This window comes from Hippopotamus amphibius, chromosome 9 (genome assembly GCF_030028045.1).
Source record: "Hippopotamus amphibius kiboko isolate mHipAmp2 chromosome 9, mHipAmp2.hap2, whole genome shotgun sequence".
Taxonomy (NCBI): domain Eukaryota; kingdom Metazoa; phylum Chordata; class Mammalia; order Artiodactyla; family Hippopotamidae; genus Hippopotamus; species Hippopotamus amphibius.
In genome coordinates, this window is record NC_080194.1 from 29,267,031 (window position 1) to 29,293,522 (window position 26,492).

The 26,492-nt window shown below is 46.5% G+C and overlaps 1 protein-coding gene across 1 annotated transcript in view; it reads right to left on the bottom strand.

Annotated features, from left to right (window-relative positions):
- INSC (INSC spindle orientation adaptor protein) overlaps nt 1-26,492 on the bottom strand; it is a 130,457-nt gene that overhangs the window by 35,411 nt on the left and 68,554 nt on the right. The window contains exons 6-7 of the mRNA XM_057750085.1: nt 15,085-15,198; nt 9,273-9,398 (exon numbers count right to left, since the gene is read on the bottom strand). Coding sequence (XP_057606068.1) covers nt 9,273-9,398; nt 15,085-15,198 — 240 coding nt within the window. The remainder of the gene's footprint in view (nt 1-9,272; nt 9,399-15,084; nt 15,199-26,492) is intronic.

Below are 26,492 nucleotides of genomic sequence, written 5' to 3' on the forward strand. Positions count from 1 at the left end.
AGACAGAGGACCCAATACCTACTGTCATGGGGTGGCAGGGGGTGGCAGAGGCTGGTTCCTGCTGCCTCTGGGCTTTGAGGGCTGGCCTGCTCCATGCTGTCGATGCCAGGCTGTTCTCAGGAAATGGGTCCTCCCTAGTTAAATTCTGCCCCCAAAGCTGCACATTCTATCTTCCCTCAATCTCCTCACCATCTCCCCTCCCTGCCGCAGCAATTTCCTTTCCCCTGCTGGCCTCCGAGCTGGCACTGGCCCCACTGCAGAAGCCAAGGGGAAGCCAGTGCTGATGGTGCAGGCCCCACCTCTGCACCCCATCCAGGGCCCTGAGCAGCCCTGGCTTCTCTGTGGCACAGCCTCCCTTCTCCCCGACACAAGCATCATGTTTACATCTGACTTATTTATTTCCTGTTCTCACGAGATGACTTGGAGGTGCAGCCAGGAAATGCACTTTTACCAATGTTTCACCCTGCTACGCTTACTGCGCCTCACCCACCACATACACACACACACACACACACACACACACACACACACACACACGGTCCTCAACCACATGCCTCTGTCTATGAACTCACAGGGAGAGAGAGGTGCCCAGTTCTCGTCTGACAACACACACCAGCCCCAGAGAAGAGGCAGCAGAATCCCTAGCCCAGCCAGTTCAGCACCTACAGACTTGCATTCATCACATTTGTCTTCCAAAATCGCTTCATCTGGGACACGATACCAGCAGAACAGATACTCCACTCACCAAATGAGAAAACTGAAGCTTATAGGGATTAGGAAACTTCCTTGTGTTTCCCCAGCAAACCAGCAGCAAAGGAGAAGCTGGCCCCAGGTTCTCTCCACTATTGCCCAGTCTGTGGACGAGGTCTGTTTGAGGATCCAAGAACTTGGGCTCAGAGTCAAAGGAGGGAGAGGAAGGGAGGGGAAGCTGGAACAAATTACTAGGCCTGCAGGGTACAAAATGGGGCTCAGGGCAAATCCCATTCTGTCCTTGCCGAGGGACCCTACAGTGTCTTTACTCCCCCACTGCCACCGTACGCCAGGGCCTGGAACTTCTCCCACACTGTATCCGAGGGAAGTCAGGTGGCCTGCCTTTTGGCCTCAGCCCTGCTGCTAACAGTGGGAACGTGGGTGTACAGGTCACTTCACCTCTCTGGGCCTCTGTCCTGCCATCAGCAACGGGGGAGGATGCACCAGAACTCTTCCAACTGCATTTATTCAGACACGTAGGAGAAATTCTTCATCTGTGTGTGCAAGCCACTTCCCTGATGGGTCAAGCAGTGGGAGAGATCGTGTCCGCTGGCGGGGAAGCTTAGACAGAGCTCTGAGGTCAGGAGCATGGACTAGGCTCTCAGAGCCGCACCGAGTACATTGTGAGGACCAAGAGGGAGGAGGGCCATCAGGAAAGCCGTCCAGAGATGGGCACTGAGCACGGTCAGCGAGTACAGGTGAAACACTCCTCTGAGACGGCCCAGCCTGAGCAGGTGCTGTAGGCAAGGAGGCCCCAAGGACGGTTAGTGGAGGAATCTGGTGGGAAGGGGAAAATAACTTACACTGATGGTGCATTAACTCAAGGCAGGGATCATCACTGCACTTTACATGTGATGGCACTGGGCTCGGAGGGGTGCAGAGCCAATACACAGCGAGTAGGAGGTAAAGCGGGACATCGAACCGGGTCTGTGTATCCGACGGGCAATGTGCTGGAGGCGGCTTGCTCAGACGGCACCTTCAGCGCCAGGCTGGTGTGGATTTTGTCCAGTGAGAACTTGGGGGCTTAGGAAGGGTTCTGCTCCAGGAAGGCATAGGACAAGGCACTGCGGCAGCCTGGAAGTTGGAGACGTTAGATGACAAGATGTATCTCCAACCTCCTCCTGGAGGAAGCTGGTGTAGCAGAAAGAAGACTTTACTGCCTTGAAATTGCAAATCACGCCACATTCAGGACTCACCCTGGCCCTGACCACGGGCTGCGATCAGCTTTTCCAGGTCAAAGAGAAGACAGCTCCAGGCGGCGAGACAGGGCTGCAGCTGCTGCTCTTGTCCACCAGGTGGCGCTGTTACACAGCGCACGGGGACCGGCCGAGGCCCGGCTGGGCGCAGCCTTCCGCCCGCCGCCGCATTCAGGGCTGAGGCTGCCCTCTCCACACTCAGGTTGGGAGTGAGGCGCAGCTCCCGGGCCAGCAGGGCCTTCCTTCAGTCTGGACGATACTGGCCCATAATCTCTGAGCGAACCTCACAGGGAGAGGTGGGGAGACCGGGGCAGAGTGCCTAATTCTGTTCTCCCCTCTTCACATCCTGGCCTCCTTCAAGTACCCCACCCCTCAAGGCAGATGGAAGGGGTTGGGAGACGTGGCAGGTGGGGAAGGGAAGGAGTCACACCGCCCTCTACAAAGCCCCCTTGCAGGGCTGGGGAAGGTGACAGTGTCCGTCCTCACGTCCGTCTGCCTGTCCGCAGTCACAGCACAGACGGCTAACCTGGCGCCCTGGGGCTCTCTGCACAGTCCGCCATGCAGGGCAACTGGAAGCCCACACCTGGCGGTGTGACAGCTGGGGACACTGATACGCGGAGGTGAGTTGAGCCCCAAAGAGGGGTGAGGAGACATCTGGATCTCCATTCAGAGGCATTTTCTCTTTCCCTCTCTCTAGGAGCCACTACCAGGTAAAGAAGGGGCTTCAAATCAAATTAAGCAAAGTGTTCCTGCCTGGCATCCATAGACCCTCTCTCCCCACCCAGCCTCACTTCCATATTTAGAACTGACTCCTTGAGGATAACGTATCTGCCTCGCTCCGGGGTCTGCACCTGATGGTCCCTTTCAGCTCATGGGGTGGTGGGGCGTAGCAAACTGGACCTAGAAGCAAAACTGAGGTTCTCAGCCCCAGGCTCTGCCTCTGCTGGTGTCTCTATGCCGTCCAGCCTCAACTTCCCCTTCTGTAAAATGGGCATGACCATCTCTCCCTGCCTTCTTTGCAAAATGATCACATGAATCAAATGAGCAAAAAGATGAGAAAAACTGCTTAATTTTTTTTTTTGTTTTTTTGCAGATATGGCTTATTTCTATCTGCAGCCCTACAAGCAGCAGGCAGTGGAGAGAAACTCCTGTGAAACGGCAGCTGGAGAGACAGAGCCTCCCCACCGTCCCCCAGAACCCGCTCCCTCCTGCCCCGGGTCTCTGAGTCCAGGCCTCCCTGTCTCCAGCCTGGCCCTTCGGATGACAGGGCATCTCAGTCCCAAGAAGCTGCACCAGGAAACGGGGGTGGGGTGAGGGAGCTGCATGCAGACAGGCAGCAGTTTCCCCGTCCCTCGCCACTGATGATGTTCTTCTCAGACTTGAAGCTGAGCCATCCTCCTCTCCCTGCTGCTCATCTTTAATTTCTCCACCAATTTTCATCAAACTCTCCTCTCGGCTCCAAGACAGGATGAACTCCTTATTTGAAAAAATGAAATAAGAGGGAGGGGGTGGGCATAAAAGAAAGCTCTTTTGAAAGCAAGATTGTCTGTGGTCTCAAGGCTGGAAGAAGCAATTACTGGAACCATCTTGGAGGTTGTCTGAGGCTGTCTGAGCAGTGGGCTTAGAATGCCACCCCCCCCCCCTTTATGGCCCTAGAGTCTAGGTTCCTGCCCCACAGCCCCAGTCCCTCCCTGGACCCCAGCCCCCAGTTCAGTCCCCAGCACCCCCAACCCCATCCTGGCCCCTGGCACTGTCCAACCTTGCCTGCTGCACCAGCAGTGCCCTGACCATCCCATTACCTACTCTGAACAACCTGGAACTCTGCCAGAGCCATTGCAAAATCCCAGGACTCAGGCTTTCTGGGGGTATTGCAGGGTTTTCCCCAGACCAACCTGAAAAGGTGAAGACAAACAGGCCAGGCAAGAGGGAAGGGAAACAGGCGAGGTCTTCCTCCAAGCAGGCCCCACCCACATTGCTGTATCACATCATCATGGCAGCCCCACGGAGGAGGCGTTGTCCATTTTATAAAGAGGAAACCAAGGTTCAGAGAGGACTCGCTTGCTTTCTAGCCCCCTTTCAGCCTCCCCCCCAAAACCGGCAGTCCTCCCTCTTGGTAATGCATCCACCTTCCCAGCTCTGCTCCACCCCAAGGCTGCCCTGATCAGTCCAGGTGGGCTGGGACACCTGGCCATCAGATAGAGTTGGGTCTCTCTGCTCTCACAAGGCTGTGAGGCTCTGAAGCCCTCACTCCCTCTTTGGTCCTCATTTTCTTTATCCCATCTTCACCAAAGTGGGTGCCAGAGAACACTGCCTCCTCTTCCGGGCTCCCCAGCTTCACTGAGCGCAGAGCTCCTAAAAGACTTAGAGCTTCACTGGCCTACCAGCCAGCTGTGGAGTCCCTCTGCCGAGGCCACTTTCCCCTGGCCTGCCTGGGAGCTCCGCCTTAGTCCTCTGGGCCCCGCTCCACTGCCTCCTTGCTGCTGCCTTCACCAGCGCCCCAGGCAAAGGGGTGCCACTGGCCTGCAGCTTCTCATGGCCACGGGGCTGCCACTCAGCCATTGCAGGTGGGAAGCAGGGAACATAGCTGCCTGTCTCTCCTCCCCAGGGCCCAGCACAGAGACTGGGGAATGAGGGGTGACTGTCTGATGAGGACACAGGGGAGGTAGGACATACTTCCTGAAACTCCCTGACCCAGCAGGAACACAGTGGTGGGGAGGCTGTGGCCACAATGAACCAGACCTCTGAAAAGAAAGAATGGAGGCTTGACAGATGCTTCAGACACCTCTGGAGAGGACTTTGCTGTGTCTTGACATCTTGCTGCTCCAGACTTGCTCGGGGAATATCCATGTCTGCCCTCTTCCTGGACCAATACCCAGAGTCTGGTTCCCTGGGAGCCACTGCCCTGCAGTCCCCACCTCAAAAGTGCCAGCTCTTCCCAGGGTCACAGACTATAAAGAACACGTGCTTTAGAAACCAGTCAGACTTGGGTTTGAACCCAAACTCCACATTCATGAGCTGAGGGAACACAGCCTTCGAGTCTCAATTTCCTCACCTGTAAAATGGGAAGGTTGTGGGGACTCGTGTTCCCGCCCCACCTACTTTTCCACACTGTGCACTGGGCAGCGTCTCTGGCCACGCTATCCCCTCCTGCTGGCACGCCAGCACTCCTTTCCCCACCAGACCATCATCTTCAGGCCACTGATATTCAAAACCCCAGCACATCCGCCAGCCATAATCATAGTAGTTATTTATTGGGTTCCTAGTGGATGCCACGTTACTGCACGTCTATTCATTGCTGACAGCCCTGGGAGGTAGATTTCATCATGCACATTTGATTGATGAAGAAACCACACCTCTGAGAAGTAACTTGCCCAGGGAAATGTGTCCACGTTCATAGGTAGAAGAGCCTGGATTCCCATCCAGAGGAGCCTGACTCTCAAAGGCCACAGTTTACCCGGCGCGCTGGGTTGCTTCACAATAAACATGTGATGACAGAATGAATTAGTAAGAAAGAAAGAAGAAGCAGGTGACTAAGTGAATCTACGGCCACGCGAACGCCCCAAGCCCGGCAGAGCTCGCAGCCCGTCACGCAGCAGGGCCGAGGATGGATGGGGTGTCTGGTGACCTGACTAGATTCACACTCCACAGAGGGCTGTATGTGATTTAACGAACCACTTTAAGGTTGGAGGGAAGGCGGGGTGGGTAGCCACACGACAGAGATGGATTTAACCAAATCCAGCACATTTCTTGCTGTCAATTAATTACAGGAGCCTCAGGGAGGAGGTCAGGCCAGTAAATCAGGGGGAGGCTGGGACTTTGACATTATCTAAGGAGGGCACGAACGGGGCCTGGTGAGTGGGCAGCGGGCAAGAGACCCCGGGCGCCTCCTCCCCACCTCGCCTCTGCCCTGCCTGTCATGCTGTGGCTTCTGCAACCTGGCCTGTCCCCGGACTTCTTCACCTTCCGCCCTAAACACGGACAACGGCCGATCTCACCAGACCATCTGAGGCCAGCGCTCAGCAGCCGAATCACAGAGCCCACGTGGGCAGGACCTGCGGGTGGAGCAGGTGACCCAGGCCCTCTTGGGTGTCTCTAGGACTTCTCACAACTTTGGAAGCAGCATGATGTGGAGGAAAAGAGTGTGGACCTTGGCCTCACATACTGGAGTTGAGTCCTGGGTGGGCATAATGGTTTGCAGCCCCGGCTGCCTCTGGCTCAGCAGAGCTGGAATTAAATGACCGCCAGGCCATCTATTAGCTGTGTGCTCTTGAGCAAGTTGCTTCACTTCTCTGAGTCTCCCTTCCTCCTATAAACAACATGGACGATAATAGCACGAATGAATTAACGATTAAGTGACACCATGAAAGGAGGGGTTTAGCTAAGTGCTTGCCCAAAGCAAGAATTCGATAAATGTTAGTCATTGTCCTTTTAATCATGTCATGATGTCCTTATTACCTGATAGAATAGGGGTTGATAAACATTTTCTGTAGAGGACCAGGTAGTAAATGTTTTTGACTTTGTGGGCCGCACAGTCTCTTGCAATTATCCAATTCTGCTGCTGTAGAGAGAAAGCAGGAACACCTAAACAGAGGAGCCTGGCATTGACCCATTAAAACTGTATGGGACAAAAATTTGAATTTCACATAATTTCCATGTGACACAACATGTTGTTCTCTCCTGGTATTTTTACAACTATTTAAAAATGAAAAAAAAATTCTTAACTCATGGGCTGTACGTGCCAATTCTTAACTCATGGGCTGTACCAGGATGACTTCGGCCCACAGGCTGTAACTTGCCACCCCCTGAGCTAAAACATAAGCTCTAAGAGGACCAGGGGTTTTGTCTGTTTTGTTCACTGCTATACTCTCAGCACATGAAACAGTGCCTGGCAAACAACAGACAGTTGATAAATGTTTGTTGAATGAATGAATTATGAGCTGTGTGATTCTGTGCAGACGTCACTTCACATCTCCGGGCCTCAGTTTCTTTGTCTGTATAATGGGGATGCTCGCACAATCAAGGCAAGCATCAAATGGAATTAGGCTGCCTGTGGAGACATTTGGCCAGCTCTGCGACTGCAGAGCTGTAGCTGCTGTTTCTGACCACACGAAGGCTTCTTTCTGACAAGTCTCCCTCCTGCTCGCTGCCTGGCAGAGTTATTTCAGAAGTATCTAGGTCTGGAAAGTAATCGGACCTGGAGGAGGGGAAAGCCCAGAGAGGGTGACCTCCTCCTGTGCAAGTTGGCAGTGGGGGAATTAGGACATTGGCCAGAAACAGCAAGATGGTCTGGGTTTAGCTGCAGGGATTTTTTTTGGCGCTCTGAGAGTATGCCTTAAACCAGTGAGACAGTGAGGTCGTCAGGGCATTAGACAGGCAGACAGGGTCCAAATCCTGGCTCCAGAACGTACTGTGAGATTTTAGGCGAGTCACTTACACTGGCTGAGCCTTCAGTTCCTCATCTTTAAGATGGAGCTGGAGATGTGAATGGTGCCCACCTCACGAGGCTCGGGTGGGTTAATGAAGGGGTGCTCGGCACTGGGCACTTAGTGAGCCCTCAGGCATTGAGTGCTCCCCTCCTCCTCTTGCTCAGGGGGTCGGGGTCTGACTCCCAGGCTGGTGGCCCACCCGGTCTGGGAAAGACGCATTTGTGTCTTCTGGCTTTGGAGCCGCACAGGAAGGTGGAAGGAAAAACTGCCTCCGGCCTTCCCCACCGCACAGGTTTTCACTCTAAACAAAAAAAGCTCTGCTGTTTTTCTTCCCTGGATTGAAGTTTTCCTGCTGTTCTGCAATTCTCTAAAGCCAAGAAATCCACTGCTTTTGGGGGACTGATGACTCCAATCCCTTCTGCCTTCTCCTTCCCTTCTTCTTGCCAACCAGCGTGAAAGAAGATGAGAAACAAACCCGTCTGGCCATTTCCCACTGTCTAAGGAAGAAGACTTTCTGGGAGAAGAGAGGATTATTCAGCACGTGAAGCTGGAAATGCTCGATGCACTTACTTCATAGAGTCTGTCCGTCTGTCCCGCCACCACCTCCATTTTGCCACCTATGCAAGCACACACGTACACAGGCCTCTGACCCCATGGGAAGGGGGCACCCTGTCCAGAGGGCTGGCCCTAGCTCCTTCACCACTTTGCTGTGTGACCTCAGACAAATTACTTCCCCATCCTGAGCCACAGCCTTCTCATCTGTAAATTGAGCAGATTTCCCATGCACCCTCCATCCTCGGCTAAAAGCACCTCGGAGCCTGTGATCCTGTGACCCTGTCCCATAACCTGAGCAGATTTGGAAAGAGGCAAGGTAGAACGTAAGGCAAACGTATGTCTAGGAGTCCAGACCAAAGTGAAGAAGCTGAGGGTAGGGTGGAGGTTTTCTGGGCAGACAGGAGCAGACTGTGGGGCGCGGATACAGAGGAAGGGGCAATTTACTTGTCCCACCCCCGTTTAGACCAGTCACTAGAACAGACGCAAGGTACCTACCCCCTACCCTGCAGGCACCACAGAGTCACCAGAATATACCAGGCCTTTCTAACTCTCTTTCATTAAAAAAAATTCAGCATCTTTCCTTGAAACATGCTTGAGAAACCCCCAAGTGTCAGCCCTAGCCTCCCAGCCCTCCTGCTAAAATCCCTGAGGACCCATCTGCAGGCTCAGACCCACTCAGGCGCACGTGGAGAAGCAGCCTCAGCCCTACAGCCTGGGGTAACGGGGAGGTGGTAGCTGGCATCCGTCACATTGCCCCAGGTTGGCCTGGAGCTAGGCACCTCGGACGGTCCAGTCACCACCTTCCCTTCAACCCTGGCCACCCCCGGGGGTGCTGACCCATCATGTGCTTGGACTCACGTTTCCCTTTCCCTTCCCAAGCCCTGTTGGGGTGGAGCCCACCTGCTGGCCCAGGCACCAGTGCCCGATCTGCTCATGCCTATCCTGTCCCCCGAGGAGCTGGAGCCTCTTCCTTCTGCTGGCGTCCTGCCACGAGTGGAAGACCAACCGCCCTCAACCTTGACTCCCCTCCCCGCCTGCCTCCTGCTGCGTTCCCCGCACCCCCCACACCGCCACCCTCACCCCAGGCTCCGTGGGCCACTCCACCCAGGAAGTGCTGAGTGTCCCTTTGGGCCCTGCCTTTCCTGGCTGAGCTCCTCAGTCTCCACCCCCTTCATCAACCAGTCGAGATCCCAGCAGCCCCACCTGAATGATGCCTGTGAAAAGGAGGGACTTGGAGGGCTTGCTCCGGGAAGAGGCACAGAAGTCCACCAGGAGGTCATTCTCCCCACTCACCCTCCCGTTCAGGGATCTCAGGCCCTGCCCAGCCAGCCAGCTGCACCCTTACCTTCTCCAGCTGGTGGACACCCTCCTCCACGCAGCAGATGGAAGCCAGCGTGCGGAGAGCCTGGGGATACAGGCACCGGAAACTGTCCTGCCGGCAGACCTTGAAGAGCGCTACGACCCCACCCTCCTGCCAAGAAAAAGAAAATGTCACATGAACTCACTCTGCGACCTCTCCTGGGGCTGACTCAGGAATAACAGATACGTCTCACTCAGCAAGCGTGTTTCAGGGTCTGTAGGGCGGCAGAACAGCCACCCCAATAATATGCCGCTTTAGTGAAAGGATTATTTTGAGCTGAAGGCAATTAAGAGGAAGCAGATATAAATTTAAAAAAAAAAAAAAAAAGATCTCTGTCCTTCCCCTATTTGACTAAAATCAGGACATAAATTTTAAAAGATTATTCCCCCTCCCCTCTCTACTGGAAAGGATAAGAGTTAATCACTGGAGACAACTTTAGACCCTTATCAGCCTGGATCCAGCACCAGAGGAATCCACGTAGCAAACTTCAGGCTTTATCTACTATTAGTTTCCCATATATGTGTATTCCCACAATTTGCCACCCCTAGAGACTCAAGGTTCTCTTCCTTTGTCTTATCACTTCTCTAAAAATGTACTGTTCCTTTGCTAAGATGCTACATAAGCCCAAGTTCTAACCAACCCTTTGAGTTACTCCTGACAGTTCCCACGCATAAGTGCACTGCACATGCTAATAAACTTGGGGGTATTTTTGGTTAATCTGCCTTTTGTCAACCCAATTTATAGGGCACCAGCCAGAGAACTGAGGAAGGTCATAGTAAAAAAAAATTTTCCCCTGCTCCAGTTCCTACACACACATGCTCCCAAGCTCCCACGCATGCTGCAGTGAAATGTCAGCTCCAGCAATAATGTCACCCTAGGTAATCTAAACTGGAGGTAAGGGGCCAGGGCAGGCACATGTGCTGGGGCCAGGCTCAACCCCAGTTGACACTGCTCCCAAACTCCTGCAGCCCCCTCTCAGCAGCCACCATGGAACAAGCCTAGAGTTGTCAGAAATAGGTTCTAGAAGCAAGTCTGAGGCAGATGGAGGGAACTGAAGCCTAAATGCCTCATGCTGGTTCTCATGCTGCCAGAGACCACCTGTTACTTCTCAGATCCTCCCACCAAGGCAGGCACACAAAAAGGAGCTTTATTTACATCAATACTATAATTTATTTCCATTTTGGGGATGGGAAAAACTGAAGTCCAGATGGGTGAAATAATCACCCCAAATCCACATTGGTTTTGTTTTCACTCCTTCACTCCAGCTTGTAAAAGGGAAAACAAACAAACAAACAAAAAAAACCTATAGGATTGATCAGCCCAGCTCTTGAGTGTGAACCTGTGCTTTCCCTTTTGCGAGAGCAGTTCATGGAAACACCTTTTCCTTGTTGCAACTTCCCAGGAGACGTCTGGAAGGATTTACGGGAAGGATCTGGGAGTGAGGTGCTCATTCTAACTGGACATATTCATTCTGTAGAAATCACTGAAGCCACCTTAGCTCCCGGGGCAACGTGAGGACGCCCGACAGATCACAAAGGTGACTCACCACACATCCAGCAAACCGGTGGCAACCCCACCATGGACATCCACGTCCCGAGCAGGGAAAGCTGGCTACCCCACATCTGGCTTTGCTCTGTTTCCTCCCTCTCCCCTTCCCCGAGGGCTGAAGGGGTGCCTGGGGCAGCAGCAGGAAAGAATGCGTGAGCGAGCGGTTTGAACTTGGCCCTGAGGGGCACTTGCCTTTCACCTGCACCGCTCCTGGCTCTAACCATGCCCAATGCCCTCTGTTCCCCAAACTCAGGAAGATGTTACAGGAAGAAGAAGGTGGGTACAGCAAAATTACCAACCCCTATCAGATTTTTAAGAACTCTCTCAACAAAAAAGAGACTATGTACAAAACAGGCACTGCTCTGTGTCCTGGGGACACGGCAGTGAATAACTGAAAGGATCATGTGTGAGCGGCCAGAAGCAGCAGCAGTGACCACTATGGCCCAGCCCAGCCTCACGGAAATAAGTCACCCCAGATCTCCCCTTCCCCGCACCCCACAACAATAAGCTCCGGGCCCTTTGCAGTCTAAGAGTCTGACTGCTCATCACGGCAGGGCCCGAGATGAAAGTGTCCAATTCTGGGGGAGTTCAGAATTTCTGACATTTTATAATTAGCTAAGAGTAATCCTCAACTTCTATGTTCCTCCTTCCTTTTAGGGTATTTTATTTGGTGGGAAAAGGTCATATCTTAGGAGCGATAAATCTGTTCATGCAGCACACAAATATTAATGGATTTTTATATGCCAAACCCTGTGCTGGGCACTGCCTCAGTCCCTGTTCATGCTGAGCGCCTGGTCTGGCAGACAATGTTAAAAGCAGGAAGAAATCTACAGGTTCATTGAAATGGGGAGCGGGGTGCAGGGTTAAAAGAGCACAGAGCAGGAACTCCTGACATAATCTGAGGGGGGACGGTTGTAGAAGGGCCAAAACATCCTTTAAAATGATGTGATTTTAAATGTACATCATAACTCCGATAAAAATATGCTCCGGTATGGGGACAAGACACTAACCCTCTGAATTCTTGCTCCACAGTCTTTTATCCCTGCCTGCCTCCTTTCCCACAGTTCCTGGGACATCTGATAAAGGTTCCACACAAAGACCTTACCCAGAGAGTCACTGACATAAAATCAAATTACTCTTTAAAGTAAGAAGAAAAAACAAGAGTCCTAAGGTCTCCCTGGCCAGCCTTGCTGGCTATTAATGACCTCCCTCCAGATGTAAATATTTATGTGTATATGTGTGTTTACATATGTGTATATATATATATGTTATATATGTTTACATATGTATATATGTATGCATACTCATATGTGCATGTATTTAATCATATATAGTACAAATATTATTTATATATATATACAAAGATAGATGATAGATATTTACATCTGGAGCAGACAATGAAGAAATGATGCCAAAGAATGGGAGGACTAGAGCCAGGATCAATGTGGCAGGCTTCCTTTGGCTCAGGAGATGCCAAGTCCAGAGTAACTACATTTATGCCTCTGTACCCATTTGCATTGGATTCTCATTATACCCTTTCCCAAGCCTGTGAAAGATGGTTTTCATGGCGTTTTTAGCTACTAGGAGAGGAAGGGGGGAAATCCTGAACCCAGACTGAGGGGATTCTGGTTCAAACCTTGGGGTTCAAACCTTGGCTCTCCTGCTGGCTATCTTTGGTTAAAAATGGGGTCACAACAGCTACATTACTCAGCTGTTGAGGGAGCAGTGAGTTAATGTCATGAAAGGGCTGAGCACCCAGTGAAGGTGGACCTTGACAGACAGGTGGGATTCAGGCCATGGAAGGCATCCTGGCTAGAAGGATCTTACCTTCATGAAAGGTGTCCTAAGGGCTGGAATGTGGGAGGGAGAGGAGATAGGAAGTGAGATGGAGTAGCTGCATGGACCACTCTGAAGCCCCATCAAGGACCAAAAAGCAGCACTCAGCTTAGAGTGGGACCAGGAGTCGCCTGAGCTTGCAGAATCGCACTGTTGGCTGGAGCTTATTTAATTTTATAGAAAGCTCTGGGCTCAGAGCCCAGCTGTATAATGGTATGCATTATTCAGACAGGCTTGGGATAAGCGGTCACAAAGCCGGAGGAGGCCACTTGTGGGGTGTGTAGGCTAGTGCGGGGAGCAGATAACAGAGGAGCTGGGGTGGGGGGGTAATTTCAGCAATGCACAGGGGAGTTTTCTGTGTTCTGCACTCAGGAAGGGATGGGATTTGACACTACTGTCATAGGGAGGACTGGGTTTATTTCTTGGCCGTCAGAGGAACTGAAGGGGATGAGAGAATAGACCTCAGACATGCTGCCCAAATCATCTCATGGGCACAGCTCAGATGAATGAAGGACCCAAGAACAGACCAGCTCAGGCCCCAAGGAGGTGAGTGAGGAAGGCCACTGGGGGAAACTGCCCCACATCTGTCACCAGATTGGACATATTTCCTGAACATCGAAGGTGAGGATGCTGTGCAGGGCGTACCAGGGACTCCCAGCATCTGTGTCACTGTCAGGACTGGAAACCCAAACAGTGATTCTGCTGGAGGACCTAGTCTCGCCATCTTCCAGGCGGGGAATATGAGAGTCATCATTGAATTGTCTCCGCATCAACCCTCTGTCTACTCTCCCCCAAGGACCAGAGACAGAAGACAGTTGAGATTAAAATTCTGGAGTCAGCAGATCTAATTAAAATCCCATCTGCATTTAATGTACTTGAACTTCTCTCTCAGTCTCTGTTCCCTTATCTTAAAAATGGGAATTATAATTATAACACATCATTAGATTATCAGGAGGGTCAGATGAGATGATGAAGGGAAAGCTTAGTGCAGTGTTTGACATATAGAAAGAATGCAGCAGGTAATAAAGGCTGTGGAGAAGGGAGGAGGGCAAGGGAAGATGGGGATGAGAAGGAAAAGGCAGGCCAGAGGAAGAGGAGGGAGCCAGGCTGCTGAGAGGCAGTTCAGATAGCAAACAAGAGCATAGATTTTGCTGCCAAAGAGCCAGCTTCAAATTCAGCTTAGCCACCTACTAGTGGAGGTTTTTAAAGCTCCCTAGAGATGCTCATATGCATACAGGGTTGAGAACTTATGAGTCACACTTTGGCCCAAGAAGCTGAAGGGCCAAGGATCGAACCAGAAGTCATCACTGTGGGCTTTAGGATCATGAACATTGAATTAAAGAGACTTAGGTTCTAATTCTGACTCCACGCTTTGTCAGTTGTATGCCCTCGAGTGAGTCAGACAATTTCCTCAGCTATAGATGGGAACAAGGTACCTACTTGTTAGGATGGTTTTATGATTTGAAAGAAAAAATATCCCCAAGGCATTAAGCACTGTGGAGAGCACGCTCAAGAGTTAGCTATTGCTGTTGCATACAATTTTCTTCTCCCCTGACCAGAGTTGACAAGCATGTACCCTGCTCTTCCAAATTTTCTTAAAGGCTTAGATCAGTGATTCTAAGTGTGGCCATGCCTCAGAATCACCTGTAGAGCTTGTTAAAATGTGGATTCCCAGGTCTTACCCCAGGATCTCAGTAAATCTTGGGTGGGGCAACCATCTGTGTTTTCCAAAAACTCCCTGAGGGATTGTGATGCAGAGTCAGGACTGAGAACCACAGAGCTGGAGCATCTTCTTGTGACTGGCATCTTAAGTCTATTGAAGGACATAACTTTGATTCCAGTTAGATCATCATTTTATCCCCAATGGTAATGTCATTTCTCAAGTTCAAAATAAAAAGGCAAAACTGAAACAGAGACCTTAGAGAGCTACCAATTGCCTATAGTTGCTCTAAGTGTTTGGACCCCAAGTGCAGGGGCAAATTGACCAGGAAGCTAATGAATTACAACTCCTGTGGTAGTTAATGAAAACCACTGCCCTCAATTTTGTCTCTTCTTCATGTAATAGTGCAGTGACTACAGGCATTTTTAAGGTCCAGCCAAGAACCTAAGTTGGAAGATCAAACATGAAGATGAAGGAGGAGGGTTGATATTTATAACAGACACCACGTGAACAAAGATGATAGAGGCTCCAGGGCCACCATCTTCTTGTCTCAAGTGGGAAATGAAATCAGAGGGGTTAGCCACTATTAAAGACCGACACCAAGGCCCAGAGAGGGGAGGTAACTTTTCCAAAGTCACACAGCAAGCAAAGGCTAGAGCTAGGACAGGCTTCCTAAGCCAGCTGTCCCCACCAAACTAGCTTCCTCACACTCTCCCCAGGCCCATCCCCTTGGCCCCCAACCATGAAGCTCACCTTGGCTATGATGCGGCACAAGGGAGCCCCCTCCTGGGTCAGGCTGAACAGGTTCCCTGTGGTGGATTCTGTGGTGTAGATATTGTCCGAGGCATCGATTTTTCTCACCAGTGCCTAAGAGAAGAGCAACATCTGAGGGTTATTCACTCATCTGCCCTCTGCTCATCTTCCTTAATGGAATACCAGTGGGTCCACCCTCCTAAGAGCACCCTGAAGTCTATAACCCTGTCCCATCTCCACTACCCCACATTGGAGCGGGGAAAGACATGCATCAGGATAAGGTCTGGGCTACGTTTCATAACTATGGGATAATTTCAAACCCCTCGGGCATGGACAACCAATGTGCCCCGCTCCAGTCAATCAGAAAATCAGCTCTCATCATTGATGGTCTCAGCAAGCACCTTTTTGCTATTCTACTGGCTCCTAATGAGAACAGAAACCATCGGTTAAATAAACAAACCATTAAGTTGAAAACCAATCAGTTGCTACAGACATAACCAAGGAATTTGCTCATTTTGGATGGCCGTTAGCTAATGGCAAAGTCCAGCTGGGTGATGTGTTCATACGATGCGTTAAGAGAAACACTCTACTCTGCAGTAGCTTCCTGATCAGAGGACACTTGGCCTAGGTGGACAGCCAGGCAACACAGCAACCTGGAATCCTGTCAAAGAGTGGCTAGCTCAATGAGGCATGCCACTGACTAGGGCTGAAGGATCTAATGCTGGTGGCAAGAGGGCCAGGAATGACCAAGCACAGGACCTCGGGAGGCTCAGGAAGAAGAACTAATGGAAAATTCATCAACAAATGAGATATGAAGATTATTCCTAGAAGAGTTTAGTTTGTTTCTGGGAAAAAGCTTTTCATGTAACTTGAAACCACTTCATATTCAGCCATTTGTTTTGAAGCATGTGATTCATTAATTATAGATGCCTCCTACCTGCTAATTAATGTTCACTGCTTGAGTTTCTCCTGGGAGGTGTGGATATGCAGATTGGGGAGACTTGCCTTTGGGGGCTTCATGCGAGAAAGTAGGACCTCTGGGAAGCTACTTGTGCAGTTTCAATTGCCGTGTTCATTTTAAAACATTAAAATGGATTTGTTTCAAATTAATGCTGATGTTATGGAAAAATCACAAGGAAACTAGGAGATCTGAGTTCCAGTGCCAGCTTGTCTTTTTTAATACACTGTATTGATGAGGAAGTATGTATATGGTTAAAAGTATGGACTCTGGAGCCAGACTGCCTAGGTTCAAATCCTGGCTCTGCCACTCCTAAGCTCCCTAGAGCAAGTAACTCAGCCCTTCTACACCTCGGTTTCCTCATCTGTAAGACTGTGGAAATAATACCTATCTCTTGTGGTGGTTGTACCCATCTCTTAAAATTGCTAATATATGTATATAAAGAACTTCTAAAGGTATTTGGCACACAGAAGCAAAATAAAAATCTTAGCAGTTATTATCTTGTGATCTTGGGCAACTGAGATAAAATCCCTAGGCTTCAGTTTCCCCATTTGTAAAATGATTTAAATTAAAGGGGTTTGAGGCTCAAGGTAAATAGCTCTTCCATTTTTCTTCTTTATGCAAACTCAGAATTCTTCACATATAGCAATATGCTAATCTCTACATAGAGCAGTCTAAGATTGTGTGTAATTAATCAAACTACATTAAATATAAAATTTTTTTCCTAAGATTGGATAGATGCCACTTGTAAGATATTTAACAAAAGGTAAAATTATAACCAAGATTTGTCACTGCAAATCTCTATAAGGAATTACTTCTTAGAATCATTTCCTATCATTACAGTAAGCAGTTATATAAGTGATATCAGTGCTAACATGAAAGTACAGATTTCATATTTTGGGGTCCTGTACCTAAATGATAGCTACCTAATGTTCCTGATTAGTGTTTGCACTTGAAGCAAATTAGCATTACGTTAAACTATTCAAACCCACTGTCTCTTGCAATCATCTACTGCTATTAGACCATTTATGTCTGAGGATAATTTCTTGTTAACGTCTATGCTCACATATACCATAATTATACCTCAGATATGTCTCAGTGAGTCAGCTCTCTGACAATGAAAAGTTGTAAGTATCCTTTCACAAGGATAAATTAGGAAAGAGAAGAAATCAAAGGCTCCACTGAAACCATCAAGGCTCTAAGTATCATAATGAGTCAGCGCTGGAAGGCGTCAGAGCTAGAAGGGCTCTCAAAAGTTTTGTTCAAGATTTCCTTCCGAGTTGAGAAAACTGAGACACAAATATCTCACCAGGGTTACACATGTGATACGTGGCAGAGTTAGAACTTAACTCCTGTGACTCTGACATCCTATTTGCCAAAGTCAGTGAATCCATGTCCCTCAGTGCCAGCAGGACCTCCCAGGGGCTAGTGGAGATGGAATTCTCAAGACAAGGAGGAAATCAAGCCTCATGAGCAGCCCTTACCAAACTGCAGCCTGGTTCTCCACCCTGGCTTCCATTAACATCTCTATTAATCTACCCGGTGGCAGCCAGAGCTTCTGCTGCAGGGGGCAGAGCTGACTGAAAGCTCCAGCTGCTGCCCCTCTAGACTCACCACCATGTTCCTGCTGAGATCAGACTGGCCCTGAGCTACTCCCAGCTGTGACTTAGCACAGCATGGACACCACTGTCAGCCCATGACTGCAGGCAGGGGCTTCCTCTCACAGGTGACTTCGCTTGAAAATTCCATCTCTTTCTACTCAATTCTTCCTCCTCCTTTTCTTTCTCAGTTGTCAGCCCTGCAACATGGTTTTTCCACTGCCTCCTCTTGCTTCCTTCCCTTTGTCCTTCATAGGTGTTTCTTATCAAATCCAATCTTGGTATCAGTTTCAAATGAACATGGTCTCTGAAATAAAGTTTTTTCAGGTAATCAAGAAGGAATTGGAGAAGTTTCAAAAACACATTTCACCCTCTATCATGAGAAGAGTGGTAAAAGAATGGAAACAAAATAAAGGAAGATAGACTGATTAAACTGAATGACAGATTTTTTTTTTAAGATAGACCCGGCAGATATGAAACAAAAAAATAAGATCTTGAAGAACAGGAGAAAGTGATAAAAAACGGTTAAGGAGATGCACACTATCTACTCTAAATAAAGAATTTGAAAAGGGGGATATATTTTTTATTGTTTCTCCTTCAGAAAGAATGACTGTAGCCCCGTGAAATTTATCAAGAGGGGTAAACTCTCAAACATCAGCCTGGAATCAGTTCCTCAGAAGGAGGCAGGAAAATATTGTGAAGCCTCTTTCTAAAGCTTCAGATAGAGACTCCATAGTTAGAAAGAGTTAGGGCCCAGCATGCAAAGGGATTACATAAACGTGGGTGGGTTAAAGATGGCCACAAATTCTCTGCTACTCCTCTCATAGAGAGATGGATTCTAATTTCCCCCTTTTGAATCTGGGCTGGCCCCAGTGACTTCCTGGACCAAAAGAAGTCAGCACTTGGTGGAAGTAACATTTCAGGATTTCCAAAGCTAGGTCAATAAGAAACCCTGAAGCTGCCATCCAGGCTTCTTGGAACATTCTTTTCAGAGGCCTAAGCTACCAGGTAAGAAGTTTGATAACTGTGAGACTGCCATGCTAGAGATGCCGTGTGCCATGGGTAGGAGCCCTGATCAATTACTCTCAACTGAGACCAGCTTTCCAGCCATCCCCTCCAAAACACCATATGTGTGAGGAAGCTGTCTAAGATTCTCTAAACCATCTGCAGCTGAATACCTCCAAATGACCTCTACTGATGCCATGAGGAGCAGAATTACTCACTCAAGCCCTACTGAAACTCTCAACCCTTAAAATTGTGAGATGTAATATTAAAAATCGTTGTTGGGGTTGTTTGCTATGTGTTAATAGAGTTCTAGAATATAGGACAAAATTAAAGAGATCAGCATGAAATATTCAAAGGCTTACTAGATAAATTTCAAGGGAAAATGTTTTAAAATAAGGATATAGCGTTGCCTGTGTCCCAAGAAAACATTTTGGAGAAATACATGAACTAGGACTTAGGGAAAGGCACAGAAAGACTGGACATACTAAAGAGGAGATAGACAAAATAATAACTGAATCCAGGCTTGGATTAGCTACTAGTCTGATGGGAAAATATCTCCTGGGTGGGAATGACCAATCTAAAGAAGCAAAAATGGATAAGATCATTGAGAACTGGAGGTTTGGGGCAGATCCAGACCTTTACTGATTTTATTTCTCTCAATAAGTGAAATCCTGAAATCTAAAAGAATACTTCTAGAAAACAAAAGAATGTATCAGAAAGGAAAGAGGAGTCAAAGTGGGAAAGCTGCTCACATCCAGTAAATAATGCTCATTCTGTGAGTGAGATAAGGAAAGAGACCCCCAGGAGAAGCAGGGCAAAGAAAAAAAAAAAAGGTGTAAAAAGAAAAAAGAAAGGAAAAAAAAAAGGTGTAGCAGAAAAATGTTACTCAAGACTAAAATATTCAAAAGGTATGGGAAGCCGGGGCTCTGAGAAGCATATGGCAGAGGGATGGGTTCTCACTAGGTCCATAAGGGACCAGATTTCAGGAGCATCACAAGAAAACCCTTCCTAGAAGACAAGGTCTTAAGGCCTAAGCAATTCTCACCAAAAGGCAGAGACAACAGCCATCATATTACAGAACTAGAGTGTCTGTGTGTCCTATGCCAATTTTTTTTCTCATTTAGCCCTAAAATAATTTTTAAAAATATATGACATCTTGCACAGTTTTAATTTGACAGGTAAAATTTTTCATCATAATTTTAAAGAACAAAGTTGGAAAGGTTGTAATTTCTAGCAGACTATAAATATTGACATAAAATAATTACATCACTCTTTTAGATGTATCCCATGAAATCCAAATACCAAAACAATCTGATACCACCATCATCCATTTAAAAGTACATGAATAATCTCTCTAACATTTGAACGTTTTGCATCTTTTCATCTTTAAACTTATATTCCCATTCCAATTCTCCCTCAGAATTTCATCTTAAAGTAATACATTTAAGTGTCAAAGTATTTTACTGATTACACTGACCATGCTTATTATTGAAAATAGAGATTTTCTTTTCTTTCTTGTCACTATAAATCTCCAAGTGTTTAAAAATAATCTCTTCTTGGTTGAACTAATGCTACAATTATTGTCAGTACAAGTGGTTAATACAACATAGATGATAAATTTTTGATAAATAATTATAAATCATAAAAATTAAAATTTTATCATAAATATATCTCCTAATAAGATGAATGAGGCTGTGTAAACTTTTTAGGCTTTCTAATTCATTTATCCATGATTGAATATTGGCTTAATGCTATATTTTTAGATGTAAATCCTGAAAAATCTTGTTCCCATAAACCCCATGAAAAGAGGAATGGGGGGAGTTTGTATAGCCAAGTTGTTCACCTTTGAGCACATTCTAAGCTATGTAATCACATAGTGATCTATCATCAAACTCTATTTTTAATGATCTGCCAGCTGATAACACCTACAAATTGGTAGAAGCAAAGAACTGGAAACCATTTGACTTGCAAAAGCATTTGTCACCCAATCATTACAGTCATTCATTCACTTATCTCAATTTCTGGGAAGAATTCCAGAAGTACTTTACCAAGACATATCAAATAACTCTTAATTATACCCACTACTCTGTCACTTAGAGTACCTTGGATTATCCAAATTATTCAGACAGGATTAAGAAAATCAAAATATTATTAATTTCATCACCAGTACAATTTTAATCAAATATTTTTGTGTGTTTCAAATATGCTTTATAAAAAACTTGAAGCTACAGCTTTTGCTTATTTAATTTATGAAAAATACTCACCCTATAACCTAATTGGCAAAGACTATTCTTTAAGTCAAGCCAATCAGCCAAGTCTACTTTGCTTTTTCTCAACATAGACCTGACTTCATTTTTAATTAAAAAAATTTTAATATGTGTTCCAAGAAATGCTAAAAAATGCTGACAAATAATTATGGAAATCATTCTGTAGGGGAAAATGCTAAAAACTGTCAATATTAAAATAATGTAGACAAAATAAAATTCGATTTACTTGTGTATGTTCTAAAGCCAAGATAAAACAATTTATTAAACTTTTCATAATGCAAAGTAATATATAGCTAACATTGTAAATTAATTATAAATCTTGAAATATGATAAAAGGCACTGTATTCCTTCAGTAAATAGATGTGTATATATATTGAACTTTGGTGTTTATTTCAGAGAATAATTAAATAAGGTCTGAGAATAAAAATATCCAAAATCATTCGACTGTTTTTAGTAGCTCTCATGAGCAAAATTCCTTATGTATTTAAAGGACAAAAGTATTTATACTTAAATCTAATTAGTCCAGCTGCCAGCAATTAATTATATCTTTTGCTAACAGAAAGTAGAAATTAGTGTAAATATTTCAAAAAATGTTTTGACAAAATAGTCTTTTTAACTGTTGCCTTAAATAATGTGCATCAAATCTGGAAAGAAAATCATGCAAAACTTGTATCTGTGAATTTTATCCAGTATATCTTGGAAAATGTGGTCTTTCTCAAAAATATTTAAAAGAATATTTAAAAGATACTTAAAACAATCATTATCATTAACCTTTAGAGTCTTAGGCTCTCCAAAGATACTTTTCTTTCTGGTTAATGACATCTCAGAGTTGAGCATAAGATACAGCTGAAAGGAATAGTTTGCATTTAAAAAGTGCCCCCAAAAAGCCATTTTGAGTGTTTGATTTGTCCTACCTATGCTCTCTTTGCTTTATCTAAGGAGAATGTCCCTCAAGAGCTAGGCACGATTTGAGAATAAATGGAAATAGAAGGGATAAGATAAACTGGAAACTTTCACAACCAACCCTCACACACACACACACACACACACACACACACACGCTATCATTCTACCACATTTCTAGAGTCACAAAATCCCCACACTGGGCAAAATACACAATTGCTAATGCTTTTCTCAACAGAAATATTAAAAACATAGAAATACATGGAGGGCTAAAAGTTTATGGTTCATGAATGCAGGGTTCTTTTTTGTTTGATCTCCCCACTCCCACGACAAGGTTTTTGCAAAAAAGGGCAATGCACTATAAGACTTGGGATGGTTGAGGAATATGCCTTTCTTCTGGAAAATAATAGAAGGAAAAACTGTGTATTATTGGGAGTATTGGTTTTAGGAAAGAAAACAAATGAAAATTGAAGATTTGGAAATTGATTTCCTTAAAAGTATACATGCTTGCATTTGTCCTAGGAAATCTTTGGGAACCCAGAGAATGCAATGGATCTGAAGCAATAGACCACTGGCCCAAGTCACTTCAATGCAGCCTGGGACGGCAGAAACACAACATTTAGAGGCAGAGCCTGAAATTAAGAAATGTTGAAAATCCTGGATGGGAAAGAATGAAAATCAAGCAAGTCTTTGTGAAGAAATTACAAATGCCTGGCTTTGCAGAAAGAAGACATGTATCACATGCCCTTCTATGAAAAAGGAGACATTTTTCTCCCATATATGGTAACCACTGTGCCACAATTAACCTGTGGTGGATGCTTTCCTCCAGTTAATGTATGTTCACAAATCCTTGTGGATTATGGACAACTAAAATAAACTGACATCCTGTTGCAGATGCAACCAAGACAGTATCTGTCACCCATCCTCTTCTCTCAGTTGCAGATGAGTGTTGCTGAAGGTCTTCAGAAACCCTAAAAAACAGAGTCTTAGGAACACAACTTGACCAGAATTCCTCCCCTAAGGTCTGAGGATTGGCCTATTTTAACTTTCTGTGAGTGTAGCAGTAGTGCTGTGATAATATTGTGTATCCAAGGTAGTAAAGCTTTGGACCCTTTCATGCATGGTGGGGAAAGACCAGTACGAATTGAAAAGCCCTGAAGAAATCCCTCCCATTGCTGAAGAGACAGCCTGTGCTGTAGCAGCCCAAGGAAATAAGACTCCACACACACACTGGGATGAGACCCTCCCAGCTAAAATAAGCAGAATAAGAAAATTAAAGAGAATTCTGTTAACCTAAAAATCTGGGACTTTAACTCCTAAGAGTAAAGTGATTCAGTTTTTGTTTTTTGTTTTGTTTTGTTTTGTTTTTTTCTTTCACTTTATTTTCTCCCAGGGAACTTAAGATGAGACAGAAGACTATTTTAAAATTTTGAACGTCTTTATGCTTCTCATCCTGGCGAGTATATTTGGATTATCTTTATCTTGCTGTTTAATCGCACTGCAGCCTCTGATTACCTGTATTGGACAACATAGCTGGGCAAAATCTGAGAGTGGGAAAAAGAACAGGAAAGCAAATTTTAAGCTTTACTTACAAAATCTCCTTAGAGTCAATTTAGTGAATGTAATATTTTGAGTCATTTCCAAGCCCTCTGGGAGCAAAGTCTAAATTGTCCACTGGGATTCCAGAAGGATCCACAAAGGAGTAGAGTTTGTTATTTGGAGGGGATGGGGGGGATGGCTTCCTGAAGGTGGGAAAAGACTGCCTCACAGGCAGCTGACCTCCTCCTCCAAGGGGCCCAGCCACGCCCCTGCCTGACCTGTCGGATGGATGAGGCCCATAAGATAACAGGACAAGAAGTGTGAACACCAAGGGGTAATCCTTGGTCCCCACTCCTCCTGCTCTGCTAGGGAGGGATTTCAACACCACCACCACTGCTGGCCTCACTCCCCACCCCTCCATGTCACCTTGCTGAGAGGGTAGGGATGCGTCAGTGAGTTCAGAAGAAGGAACTGAGTATGTTCAGCTTAGCGCCTGCCTCTCTTCTCTTAGCAAGTGTTCCTCTGGTCTGACCTCTGTCACAGGATAGGTGCCTGTGCCTCAGGTGATGCCTGAGGTTGACCAGCTCTCTCTGGGACAGGGAAGGGAAATGTAGGGGTGAGATGAAGTTTTAACAACTTCACTCAGCCACAGAGCCAGAGATACAGTCCCTAACCACTTTTATTAGGATAAAGGTGATATTTTAAACTAAAATAAGGGACTTCCCTGGTGGCACAGTGGTTAAGACTCTGTGCTCTCAATGCAGGGGGCCCAGGTTCAATACCTGGTCAGGGAACTAGATCCTACATGCATGCTGCAACTAAGAGTGTACATGCCACAGTTAAGTAGCCTGTGAACCACAACTAAGGAGCCCGCCTGCCGCAGCTAAGACCTGGTGCAACCAAATAAATAAATATTAAACTAAAATAAATATTGATTGATGGGATGAAAGGATGAATATAACATCTATCCACATGAAATGGAGTCGAGGTGTCAAAGGTACAGGTGAGAGCTGATATATTCAGTAGAGACTCCCCTAGAAGTCATATTCAAGTAAACTAACTTTTGTAAGTCAAGTCTTTTCCTCTTACCTCCCACATGGCTAACCCTTTAATCCGAGAAAGTTTAATCCTTACGGCTCATTAATTTCCCATCAGTGGCTCCTAACAGTTCAGCCTTCAATTTTCATGCCCACCAAGTAGTTACATTATCTCAATAAACAATTAGTAGTTAGGTGATTAGGAGGCTCTTTTTAGCAAAGCTTGTCATTAGTTTCTCTTAAGGTAGTGCAAATTTGGGCAAGTCATTTAATTTCCTCAGTTTTCTTACCTCTACCTTTGAATAAAGCCACTGACTTGCAACTCACAACAGCTAACATCCTAGGGGATAGGATTTGAGTCACATGCTCACAACACTGAACACAGATTACCCTGCCTTCAGCCAGTGTATCTTTTTATGTCACCACTGTCCTATGTGGAAACTTTTTAATATAAAATAAAGCTAAAGATCAGCGAAGAAATATTATGAGCACAGCAAGATAAGCCTGTAGGAGGGCTTAGAGGACACCATGGGGCATGTGGGAAGGAAGGGAGGTTGTCAGGAAACTAACAAATACACAGAGGAATAGAGGACAGACACTACCTCCCCCAGCTGGGGGAGGGGGACCAATGAAGGACGCAATTCTAAGAGAGAAGCACAGATCCAACAGCTCCTAGGCTGAGCATCAGTGATGCAGGTGGCAGACTGGGACATGGGGCAGGATTTAGCCAGGGAAGTACAACAGAAGAACCAGATCAGGAATTCCAGCCCAAACAAGGTCAGGATGAAGAAAAAAGAGAATGGACACAGTACTCTTTGGGAATCAGATATATGGTCCACAAAGCCCAAGTACGTTCGTAACAGTCCAGAGAGCTTTTCCCAGGATTCTGTGACCTGGAGCATCAGAAAGACAACATACCCTTTGCCCCTGGTAGGAAGAGTTAAGGACTGCTTCCAAACCCAGTTGGCTTCTGTTTACAATCCAATGGAACTCTTCCATTTCAGCCCTTTTAAGTGAAGCAGGTACTGCCAGGCAAGAGGGCATCAAAATGGCATAAAAAGCATCAACAGGCACCTGTGCTCCTGCTCCAGGCTCCCCTCCTCCCCGCCACTAACTTCAATAACCTCAGTCATCAATCCTTCAATTTTTTTACCCTCTTTGGCCCCCATGTTTCATTGGGTCTCTCTGGGACTTGATCGTTCTATTTGGGACACTGGCCCCGGGTTGGACCACCACCTTCCTGTACACGTGACCATCAACATTTGCTCACTGTGGCAGCTCCAGCGCCCCAGCCCTGGCCCTTCCCTCCCCTTGTCCCAGACTCTCAGGGCGGGGAGAGTAAACTCCACAGACCCTTCTGGATTGGGAGGGTGAGGTTGCACAGGGCCGCCCTGACCAGCAAGTGAGCCAGGCCATAAGGGCCTGTGGTGTATGTAAAATGAGCCAGACACACAGGAAAGAGAGAAAGGAAACTCTGGGCCAGGTAGAAAGGCCGAGTTTGGAGAGAAGCTGATATGGGGAGGGATTTGTTATTTGTGGAAAGCTTTTATTTGGTGGTGAGAAAAGAATGGCAAATATGTAACACAATATTTCTGTAACTATAAATAACGTGTAAATACCTTTCCTAATGAAAACCATATGGAATCAGCTTTTCTGGGAGGCTTTTAAAATAAGAAAAGGCAAGAGAAGGAAATAACACCTATTTAACCCATACTATGTGCTAAGCACTTTTCATATGTTGTTTGCTTAGTCCTCTCACTTTTCTTCTGGGGAAGTTTTTCATTTGATAGATGAGGAAACTGAGGCTACGAGACTAAGGAACTTGACCAAGGTCCCATGATGAACCACAATGTGAAAGTAGATATGGCAGGTTCCAAAGCCCTCATTCTTTCTGGAATCAAGCACCAGCCTGCCTAGAGGCAAGAGCTAGACTAGCTGACATTTCTAGATTCTTCTCTATTGCTAGGATATCCAGAATGGTCTTGTTCCTTGCAGGTGCCTTAAGTCTTTCAGGACAATAAGGATGACTTTGTGCACTGTGAACAAGAACTCAACAGAGAAGACTGAAGGTGGTGGGAGCAATACTGAAAGTGCAACTGGG